The sequence below is a fragment of the Chiloscyllium punctatum genome, chromosome 50, assembly GCF_047496795.1.
Source record: "Chiloscyllium punctatum isolate Juve2018m chromosome 50, sChiPun1.3, whole genome shotgun sequence".
NCBI lineage: Eukaryota > Metazoa > Chordata > Chondrichthyes > Orectolobiformes > Hemiscylliidae > Chiloscyllium > Chiloscyllium punctatum.
In genome coordinates, this window is record NC_092788.1 from 32,503,937 (window position 1) to 32,515,084 (window position 11,148).

The window sequence follows — 11,148 nt, forward strand, 5'->3', positions numbered from 1 at the left end:
GGTTCGGGGTGGGTTATATACAGAATAACAGATACCCGGGGAGGGAGTTACAGACTGGAATCTAATCGAGGGGTTCGGGGTGGGTTATATACAGAATAACAGATACCCGGGAGGGAGTTACAGACTGGAATCTAATCGAGGGGTTCGGGGTGGGTTATATACAGAATAACAGATACCCCGGGAGGGAGTTACAGACTGGAATCTAATCGAGGGGTTCGGGGTGGGTTATATACAGAATAACAGATACCCCGGGAGGGAGTTACAGACTGGAATCTAATCGAGGGGTTCGGGGTGGGTTATATACAGAATAACAGATACCCGGGAGGGAGTTACAGACTGGAATCTAATCGAGGGGTTCGGGTGCGTTATATACAGAATAACAGATACCCGGGAGGGAGTTACAGACTGGAATCTATTCGAGGGGTTCGGGGTGGGTTATATACAGAATAACAGATACCCGGGAGGGAGTTACAGACTGGAATCTATTCGAGGGGTTCGGGGTGGGTTATATACAGAATAACAGATACCCGAGAGGGAGTTACAGACTGGAATCTATTCGAGGGGTTCGGGGTGGGTTATATACAGAATAACAGATACCCGAGAGGGAGTTACAGACTGGAATCTAATCGAGGGGTTCGGGGTGGGTTATATACAGAATAACAGATACCCGGGAGGGAGTTACAGACTGGAATCTAATCGAGGGGTTCGGGGTGGGTTACATACAGAATAACTGATACCAGGGAGGGAGTTACAGACTGGAATCTAATCGAGGGGTTCGGGGTGGGTTATATACAGAATAACAGATACCCGGAAGGGAGTTACAGACTGGAATCTAATCGAGGGGTTCGGGGTGGGGGTTATATACAGAATAACAGATACCCCGGGGAGGGAGTTACAGACTGGAATCTAATCGAGGGGTTCGGGGTGGGTTATATACAGAATAACAGATACCCGGGAGGGAGTTACAGACTGGAATCTAATCGAGGGGTTTGGGATGGGTTATATACAGAATAACAGATACTCGGGAGGGAGTTACAGACTGGAATCTAATCGAGGGGTTCGGGGTGGGTTATATACAGAATAACAGATACTCGGGAGGGAGTTACAGACTGGAATCTAATCGAGGGGTTCGGGGTGGGTTATATACAGAATAACAGATACCCGGGAGGGAGTTACAGACTGGAATCTAATCGAGGGGTTCGGGGTGGGTTATATACAGAATAACAGATACTCGGGAGGGAGTTACAGACTGGAATCTAATCGAGGGGTTCGGGGTGGGTTATATACAGAATAACAGATACCCGGGAGGGAGTTACAGACTGGAATCTAATCCAGGGGTTCGGGGTGGGGGTTATATACAGAATAACAGATACCCCGGAGGGAGTTACAGACTGGAATCTAATCGAGGGGTTCGGGGCGGGTTATATACAGAATAACAGATACCCCGGGAGGGAGTTACAGACTGGAATCTAATCGAGGGGTTCGTGGTGGGTTATATACAGAATAACAGATACCCCGGAGGGAGTTACAGACTGGAATCTAATCGAGGGGTTCGGGGTGGGTTATATACAGAATAACAGATACCCGGGAGGGAGTTACAGACTGGAATCTAATCGAGGGGCTCGGGGTGGGTTATATACAGAATAACAGATACCCGGGAGGGAGTTACAGACTGGAATCTAATCGAGGGGTTCGGGGTGGGGTATATACAGAATAACAGATACCCGGGAGGGAGTTACAGACTGGAATATAATCGAGGGGTTCGGGGTGGGTTATATACAGAATAACAGATACCCGGGAGGGAGTTACAGACTGGAATCTAGTCGAAGGGTTCGGGGTGGGTTATATACAGAATAACAGATACCCGGGAGGGAGTTACAGACTGGAATCTAATCGAGGGGTTCGGGGTGGGTCATATACAGAATAACAGATACCCGGGAGGGAGTTACAGACTGGAATCTAATCGAGGGGTTCGGGGTGGGTTATATACAGAATAACAGATACCCGGGAGGGGGTTACAGGCTGGAATCTAATCGAGAGGTTCGGGGTGGGTTATATACAGAATAACAGATACCCGGGAGGGAGTTACAGACTGGAATATAATCGAGGGTTTCGAGGTGGGTCATATACACCCTTCAGGAGTGAGGCTGGTGTGAAAGTGTCAGGTGTTAGAGGGGGGAGGGAATTTGGGGCTGGTTGGATGCTGGGAATGGAAGTAGGTGAGTGTGGGGGTGATAGTCCGGAGAGGGCGTTGGTGGGGGGCGGTCGAGGTCGGGGAGACGATATCAGGTCAAGAGGGCGGTGCTGAATCCAGGGGTTGGGTCGGAGATCAGGCGGGGGGTGGGGGGTGGGGGGAACGAGGAAGGTGGAGAAATCTGCATTCATCCCGTGGGGTTGGAGGGTTCCGAGGCGATGGTCCTCCAGGCGTCGTGTGTGGCCATGGTCTGGCGATGGAGGGGGTCAAGGACCTGCATGACCTTGGCGGAGTGGGAGGGGGGGAGGTCAAGTGTTGGGTTGGTTGATGCAGGTGTCCCAGAGGTTGTTCCCTGAAACCTTCGGTGTGTGGGTGGGGTCTCCCCTCAGTGGACAGTCCGCCCGTCGATCAAGGGAATCAAGCGTCCCCATTGGACGCGACTCCCATCAAACACATGGACCGGATGGGTGGGACCTCACCTCATTGCGTATTCCCGATGCCTATCAGCAGGTTGGCGGGTGGAGCTCGCATTTCATTGGACCGGGCTGCCGTCAAACAGACGCGAGCTGTCGGTGGTCCCTCCTCTCATTTGGTATTGCCACTGTCGATCAGGCGATTAGTGGGCGTGACCGCAATCCATTGGACGGGGATACATATCCAACACGCCCATCCCATCGGCGGGTCCTCACCTCATTGGATATTGACGCCGTCGATCTGGACACTGCACGGCGGTCCACAATCGATTGGACGTGGCATCGTCCAAAAGGCGCGCAACCTGGGCGGGCCCTCATGTCATTGGCTAATCACGCCGTCCATCAGGGGACTGAAAGGAGGGACTACGGTCCATTGGATGGACCGCGGTCTAAAACATGCACGCAGCCGGTGGGAGCCCACCTCATTGGGCAGTCCCACTGTCGATCAGGCGACTGGAAGGCGGGATTCCCACTTTGCACCGTCCGCACAACCCATCAATCAGAAGCCGTGCGCTTGGTTGGGGGGGGTGGACCCTTACCCAATTGGACGGACGGCCCGTCAATCGTGTGCGGAGTGGAGGCGGGACCACGTTCGATTGGTCGGCACCACCGTCAATCGCGGGGCTCGGCAGCGCCATTGGCCAATCCCGGTTCAAGCTGGGTTGCAGGCGAAAGGGGCCTGCAGCGGTTGGTTAGAGGTGTTTATTCCTCAAAAAAAATCTGTCGTGGGGGGGAAAAAAAGGTGATGCATTTCAATTAAAAAGGATGTTAGCGTCCGACCGCAGTTTTGCAGGAATCACACGTTAGGGGAAGGAGAGCGAGAGCAGATAAAGGAGACTGAAAGAAGCCGCGGCCTTCAGTGATTCGGAGCCGGGTCAGGCCTCACGGCCTGCAGGACGAGGTGAGAAGCTTTTGCCCGTCGTCCTCTCTCGAATCCACGCTCCCCCCGACACCCGCACGGTCGCCGTGCTTCTGCCTCTTTCCTTCGCCCGTTTCGTATTTTCCTCACGGTTTTTTTTTCAAAATTCCCTCGGAGTGTCGGCTCCCGGAGCACTGCGCCTGCGCGAGAGGGCCGGCCGCTGCTCAGTGCGCCTGCGTGCCCGCTGAGCATTCTGGGGAATGTAGTTCTCAGCTCTCCCATTCTCTTTCTTTCTCTTTTTTAATCCTTACCCCCTTCCTCTCTTTCTGCCCTTTTTTTCTCTTTCTCGTTCCCTCTCCCTCTCTCTTTCTCCTTCCCCCTCCCCCCCCATCTCCTTCCCCTCCCCCCCCCATCTCCTTCCCCTCCCCCCCCCCATCTCCTTCCCCTCCCCCCCCCATCTCCTTCCCCCCCCATCTCCTTCCCCTCCCCCCCCCATCTCCTTCCACTCCCCCCCCCCATCTCCTTCCACTCCCCCCCCCATCTCCTTCCACTCCCCCCCCCCATCTCCTCCACTCCTCCCCCCCCATCTCCTTCCACTCCTCCCCCCCCATCTCCTTCCCCTCCCCCCCCCATCTCCTTCCCCTCCCCCCCCCATCTCCTTCCCCTCCCCCCCCCATCTCCTTCCCCTCCCCCCCCCATCTCCTTCCCCTCCCCCCCCCCATCTCCTTCCCCTCTCCCCCCCCCCCCATCTCCTTCCCCTCCCCCCCCCCATCTCCTTCCCCTCCCCCCCCCCATCTCCTTCCCCTCCCCCCCCCCCATCTCCTTCCCCTCCCCCCCCCCATCTCCTTCCCCTCCCCCCCCCCCATCTCCTTCCCCCCCCCCCCCCATCTCCTTCCCCTCCCCCCCCCCCCCATCTCCTTCCCCTCCCCCCCCCCCCCATCTCCTTCCCCTCCCCCCCCCCCCCATCTCCTTCCCCTCCCCCCCCCCCATCTCCTTCCCCTCCCCCCCCCCATCTCCTTCCCTCCCCCCCCCCATCTCCTTCCCCTCCCCCCCCCCATCTCCTTCCCCTCCCCCCCCCCCATCTCCTTCCCCTCCCCCCCCCCATCTCCTTCCCCTCCCCCCCCCCATCTCCTTCCCCTCCCCCCCCCCCATCTCCTTCCCCTCCCCCCCCCATCTCCTTCCCCTCCCCCCCCATCTCCTTCCCTCCCCCCCCCCATCTCCTTCCCCTCCCCCCCCATCTCCTTCCCCCCCCCCCCCATCTCCTTCCCCTCCCCCCCCATCTCCTTCCCCTCCCCCCCATCTCCATCCCCTCCCCCCCATCTCCTTCCCTCCCCCCCCCATCTCCTTCCCCTCCCCCCCCCCATCTCCTTCCCCTCCCCCCCCCCATCTCCGTCCCCTCCCCCCCCCCCCATCTCCTTCCCCCCCCCCCCCATCTCCTTCCCCTCCCCCCCCCCCCCCATCTCCTTCCCCTCCCCCCCCCCCCATCTCCTTCCCCTCCCCCCCCCCCATCTCCTTCCCCTCCCCCCCCCATCTCCTTCCCCTCCCCCCCCCCATCTCCTTCCCCTCCCCCCCCCCCATCTCCTTCCCCTCCCCCCCCCCATCTCCTTCCCCTCCCCCCCCCCATCTCCTTCCCCTCCCCCCCCCCCATCTCCATCCCCTCCCCCCCCCATCTCCTTCCCCTCCCCCCCCCATCTCCTTCCCCTCCCCCCCCACTCCTTCCCCTCCCCCCCATCTCCTTCCCCTCCCCCCCCCATCTCCTTCCCCTCCCCCCCCCCATCTCCTTCCCCTCCCCCCCCCATCTCCTTCCCCTCCCCCCCCCATCTCCTTCCCCTCCCCCCCCATCTCCTTCCCCTCCCCCCCCATCTCCTTCCCCTCCCCCCCCATCTCCCTTCCCCTCCCCCCCCATCTCCTTCCCCTCCCCCCCCATCTCCTTCCCCTCCCCCCCCATCTCCTTCCCTCCCCCCCATCTCCTTCCCCCCCCCCCCCATCTCCTTCCCCTCCCCCCCCATCTCCTTCCCCTCCCCCCCCATCTCCTTCCCCTCCCCCCCCATCTCCTTCCCCTCCCCCCCCATCTCCTTCCCCTCCCCCCCCATCTCCTTCCCCTCCCCCCCCATCTCCTTCCCCTCCCCCCCCATCTCCTTCCCCTCCCCCCCCATCTCCTTCCCCTCCCCCCCCATCTCCTTCCCCTCCCCCCCCATCTCCTTCCCCTCCCCCCCCATCTCCTTCCCCTCCCCCCCATCTCCTTCCCTCCCCCCCCATCTCCTTCCCCTCCCCCCCCATCTCCTTCCCCTCCCCCCCCATCTCCTTCCCCTCCCCCCCCATCTCCTTCCCCTCCCCCCCCATCTCCTTCCCCTCCCCCCCCATCTCCTTCCCCTCCCCCCCCATCTCCTTCCCCTCCCCCCCCATCTCCTTCCCCTCCCCCCCCATCTCCTTCCCCTCCCCCCCCATCTCCTTCCCCTCCCCCCCATCTCCTTCCCCTCCCCCCCCATCTCCTTCCCCTCCCCCCCCATCTCCTTCCCCTCCCCCCCCATCTCCTTCCCCTCCCCCCCCATCTCCTTCCCCTCCCCCCCCATCTCCTTCCCCTCCCCCCCCATCTCCTTCCCCTCCCCCCCCATCTCCTTCCCCTCCCCCCCCATCTCCTTCCCCTCCCCCCCCATCTCCTTCCCCTCCCCCCCCATCTCCTTCCCCTCCCCCCCCATCTCCTTCCCCTCCCCCCCCCATCTCCTTCCCCTCCCCCCCCATCTCCTTCCCCTCCCCCCCCATCTCCTTCCCCTCCCCCCCCATCTCCTTCCCCTCCCCCCCCATCTCCTTCCCCTCCCCCCCCCATCTCCTTCCCCTCCCCCCCCATCTCCTTCCCCTCCCCCCCATCTCCTTCCCCTCCCCCCCCATCTCCTTCCCCTCCCCCCCCATCTCCTTCCCCTCCCCCCCCATCTCCTTCCCCTCCCCCCCCCATCTCCTTCCCCTCCCCCCCCCCCATCTCCTTCCCCCTCCCCCCCCCCATCTCCTTCCCCTCCCCCCCCCCATCTCCTTCCCCTCCCCCCCCCCATCTCCTTCCCCTCCCCCCCCATCTCCTTCCCCTCCCCCCCCATCTCCTTCCCCTCCCCCCCCATCTCCTTCCCCTCCCCCCCCATCTCCTTCCCCTCCCCCCCCATCTCCTTCCCCTCCCCCCCCATCTCCTTCCCCCCCCACCTCCCCCCCTCCTTCCCCCCCCCCCACCTCCCCCCTCCTTCCCCCCCCCCCCCACCTCCCCCCTCCTTCCCCCCCCCCCCCCAACTCCCCCCTCCTTCCCCCCCCCCCCCCTTGAGCTCTCGTGCTCTCTCTCTGGTAGCCCTGTGCAGTGCTGGCTCCTGTGAATAATCCATTATTGAGAATCAGAGTGGGCTGTACTTCATGCTGGACCATCTCCGAAAGCCCCCTGTTGGCGAGTTCATGGCTCCACCTCAAGCAGATCCTGCCCTTGGAGATGTTACCATAGGAGTATGACTGGTATATCTGACCCATAGAGCCTGTGCCATCATTAAAGGTGACTGTGGCTAATTTGTCGTCTCTGTCTGAAAGAGGCAGCTCAGTGGTTAGTACTACTGTCTCCCTGTGCCGAGGTACGAATATACCTTCAGGCGACTCTGTGTGGCGTCTGCGTGGATTTCTTTCAGGCGCTCTGGTTTCCCCCTCATGTTCCGAAGATGTGCAGGTTAGGGTGGATTGGCCATGCTAAATTGTCCCATAGTGCCCAGGGGTGTGTAGGTTAGGGTGGATTGACCATGCTAAATTGTCCCATAGTGCCCAGGGGATGTGTAGGTTAGGGTGGATTGACCATGCTAAATTGTCCCATAGTGCCCCAGGGATGTGTAGGTTAGGGTGGATTGGCCATAATAAATTGTCCCATAGTGCCCAGGGATGTACAGGTTAGGGTGGATTGGCCGTGCTAAATTGTCCCATAGTGCCCAGGGATGTGTAGGTTAGGGTGGATTGGCCATGATAAATTGTCCCATAGTGCCCAGGGATGTACAGGTTAGGGTGGATTGGCCGTGCTAAATTGTCCCGTAGTGCCCAGGGGTGTGCAGGTTAGGGTGGATTGGCCATGCTAAATTGTCCCATAGTGCCCAGGGATGTACAGGTTAGGGTGGATTGGCCATGCTAAATTGTCCCATAGTGCCCAGGGATGTGCAGGTTAGGGTGGATTGGCCATGCTAAATTGTCCCGTAGTGCCCCCCCCCCCCCCCCCCCCCCCCCCCCCCCCCCCCCCCCCCCCCCCCCCCCCCCCCCCCCCCCCCCCCCCCCCCCCCCCCCCCCCCCCCCCCCCCCCCCCCCCCCCCCCCCCCCCCCCCCCCCCCCCCCCCCCCCCCCCCCCCCCCCCCCCCCCCCCCCCCCCCCCCCCCCCCCCCCCCCCCCCCCCCCCAGGGATGTGTAGGTTAGGGTGGATTGACCATGCTAAATTGTCCCATAGTACCCAGGGATGTGCAGGTTAGGGTGGATTGGCCATGATAAATTGTCCCATAGTGCCCAGGGATGTACAGGTTAGGGTGGATTGGCCGTGCTAAATTGTCCCGTAGTGCCCAGGGGTGTGCAGGTTAGGGTGGATTGGCCATGCTAAATTGTCCCATAGTGCCCAGGGATGTGCAGGTTAGGGTGGATTGGCCATGCTAAATTGTCCCGTAGTGCCCAGGGATGTGCAGGTTTGGGTGGATTGGCCGTGCTAAATTGTCCCACAGTGCCCCAGGGATGTGCAGGTTAGGGTGGATTGACCATGCTAAATTGTCCCACAGTGCCCCAGGGATGTGCAGGTTAGGGTGGATTGGCCATGCTAAATTGTCCCACAGTGCCCCAGGGATGTGCAGGTTAGGGTGGATTGACCATGCTAAATTGTCCTGTAGTGCCCAGGGATGTGCAGGTTAGGGTGGATTGGCCATGCTAAATTGTCCCATAGTGCCCAGGGATGTGCAGGTTAGGGTGGATTGGCCATGCTAAATTGTCCCATAATGCCCCAGGGATGTGCAGGTTAGGGTGGATTGGCCATGCTAAATTGTCCTGTAGTGCCCAGGGATGTGCAGGTTAGGGTGGATTGGCCATGGGAAATGCTGCTTGCACGTATGAAGGGCTGGAGGTGGCAGGGTTTGGAGTTGGCTCTTGGCAGGGTGCTCCTCGGAGGGTCGGTTTGGACTTGCCCAGCCAGATGACCTGCTTCCACCCTGTGAGGTGTTATGATTCGGTGTAACGGTTTTCTTTGTATCATCTTGTGCCCTTGTTCTGGCCCAATAGCTACAGTCCGTTGAGGGGTGTGTGGCATTCCCCGCGTGGTGTGTTAACTCCGGTTGGGAGGAGGGTGGGGTGGTTCTTGTGTAACCCCCTTCCCCCACCTCACAAAGCTTTGTCGCACTGTTAATGCGTGCTCTCCTGTGTCCTCCAGCAGGACAACCATGGCGTCTGCTGAGACCATGGACCTGGCAGTGGAAGAGCTGGGCCTTTCCATGGATGAGATCCGGGAGTGGATTGACCAAGAGCTGGAGAAGGTGGACCTGCTGAAGCAGCGGCGTGCTGCCCTACAGGAGCTGGAGAACTGGGTGGAGAAAAAGGAGGCCGAGATGGCTCACGTCGACGGGCTCTTCGAAGACGCGTCCAGGTCATCAGAGCATTCCCCCCCCCCGCCCTGTCCCCGTCCCCGACACTCCCTACCACTTCCCCCCTCGCCCACTCCCCTTCTCCTTGATCTCCCCTTCTCTCTTTCTGTCTCTCGCTCACGATCCTTTCCCCCCTGATGTGATCTTTCATTCTCTCTCTCTGTCTCGCGATTCTCCTCCCTCTGTCTCTCTCGCATGATTCCCCTCTCTCTTGCACGCATGTGATTCCCCCTCTCTTTTTCGCTCTTTCTCTCTTGTGTATGATCCCCCTGTCTTTCTCTCTTTCTTTCTTACTTGCGTGTTCCTCCTCTCTCTTCTCTCCCCTCTCTCTCTCTCTCTCTCTCACACGTGCGTGCGTGATTTCCCCCTGTCTCTCTCTCTCTCTCTCATGCGCAATTCCCCTCTTTTTTCTCTCTCTCTCTCTCTCTCTCTCTCTCTCTCTCTCTCTCTCTCTCTCTCTCTCTCTCTCGCTTGCACACACCATTCCCCCTGTTTTCCTCTCCCTCTCTCTCACGTGATCTCTCTCTCTCTCTCTCTCTCTCTCTCTCTCACCCCTCTCGTCTCTGTCTCTGTCTCTTGTGCACCCCCCACTTTCTCCCCCTCCCTCCCTCCTTCGCGTTTGTGCCCTTCCAAGGGTGGGGGGGGGGGGGGTGTAATTGCATATTCGGGTTCTGTTGGGTTCTCACTGGTGCCCTGGCTTTGTGTGCCCCCCCCCCCCCCCCCCCCCCCCCCAGGTCGGTGGACATGTGCGAGTTGATGGTGAAGGACCTGTACAACAACCTGGGCCTGCAATATGAGGAGGCCTCCACCGAGGAAGGAACCGGGAAGGACAGCGCCAAGGTGTCCGAAGTGATCGAGATCCTGGACGACGATGACGACGACGACGTGATGGCCGTGGAACCTGGTAGGAGCTGGTCACTGCAGCCTGGAAACAGACCCTTCGGCCCAACCAGGCCGTGCAGACCGTAATCCCGCACTAAACTAGTACCCACCTGCTTGCCCCTGGCTCGTGTCCCTTTCCTAATCGTCTACTTTATCCAGATATCTTTTAAAGGTTGTTACTTTGTCTGAAAGGCCTCACCAGCGTCCTGATCCAAGGCTGGTCGGCTTCTCGTGACGGCACTTTTGATCTGCGCTCCTGTGGCGCCCCTGTTTCACAGACCATAGGGCAGTATGCAGGGGCTTCCCACGGACGCTGTCTCAGCGCCCCGCTTTTCCTGATCTGTGTCAGGGCCCTGGCTTCATTTGAAAGCGAATGACTGCGGACGCTGGAAATCCGAAACTGGTCCCCGTCCCCCAGATATCCTCCATTCACCCATTTGGCCCGTATCCCCTCTTAAACCCTTCCTATTCACGTCCCCATCCAGATGCCTTTTCAATGTTAAAAATCACCCAACACCAGGTTATAGTCCAACAGGTTGAATTGGAAGTACTAGCTTTCGGAGCACTGCTCCTTCATCTGGTGGACAGCCTCTGGGTGAAAAAAAGTTGTCCCTCCGGTCCCTTTCCCCTCTCACCCTGAACCCATGCCCCTCTACTTCTGGACCCCACCCACCCCTTGTCTATTTTACCCTATCCATGCCCCCTCGTGATTTTATAAACCTCTATAAGGTCACCCCCTCAGCCTCCGACGCTCCAGGGAAAACAGCCCCAGCCTGTTCAGCCTCTCCCTGTAGCTCGGACCCTCCAACGTCCTCGTCAATCTTTTCCACACCCTCTCAAGTTTCACAGCACCTGTTGTACAGCCGGGAGACCAGAATTGCACACAGTATTCCAACCGTGGGCCTCACCGATGTCCCATACAGCTGCTACATGGCCTCCCAACTCCTGTCCTCGATGCTCTGACCAGTAAAGGCAAAAGCCGCCATTCCCACTCTGCCGTTGACCTGCGACACCGCACGTGTTGGAGATGCCCAGGCAGGCTGGCCGTGTAGGTGTTAACGTGTTGCGTCCCTTTCTGAAGAGCAGCCAGACCAGACTCGAGATGTTAACTCTGTTTTTCTC

General features: G+C 59.7%; 2 protein-coding genes across 3 annotated transcripts in view; one reads left to right on the forward strand and one right to left on the reverse strand.

Moving 5' to 3' along the window:
• The window catches only part of LOC140470119 (histone-lysine N-methyltransferase SETDB1-like), a 556,598-nt gene that overhangs the window by 540,437 nt on the left and 5,013 nt on the right, over positions 1-11,148 (reverse strand). The gene's annotated exons all lie outside the window — the stretch shown is intronic.
• Positions 3,301-10,403, forward strand: LOC140470026 (histone-lysine N-methyltransferase SETDB1-like). Its single transcript, XM_072566490.1, has 4 exons — positions 3,301-3,568; positions 8,937-9,146; positions 9,879-10,048; positions 10,219-10,403. The coding sequence occupies exons 2-4, from the start codon at positions 8,944-8,946 to the stop codon at positions 10,401-10,403; spliced, it is 558 nt and encodes a 185-aa protein (XP_072422591.1). The 5' UTR covers positions 3,301-3,568; positions 8,937-8,943.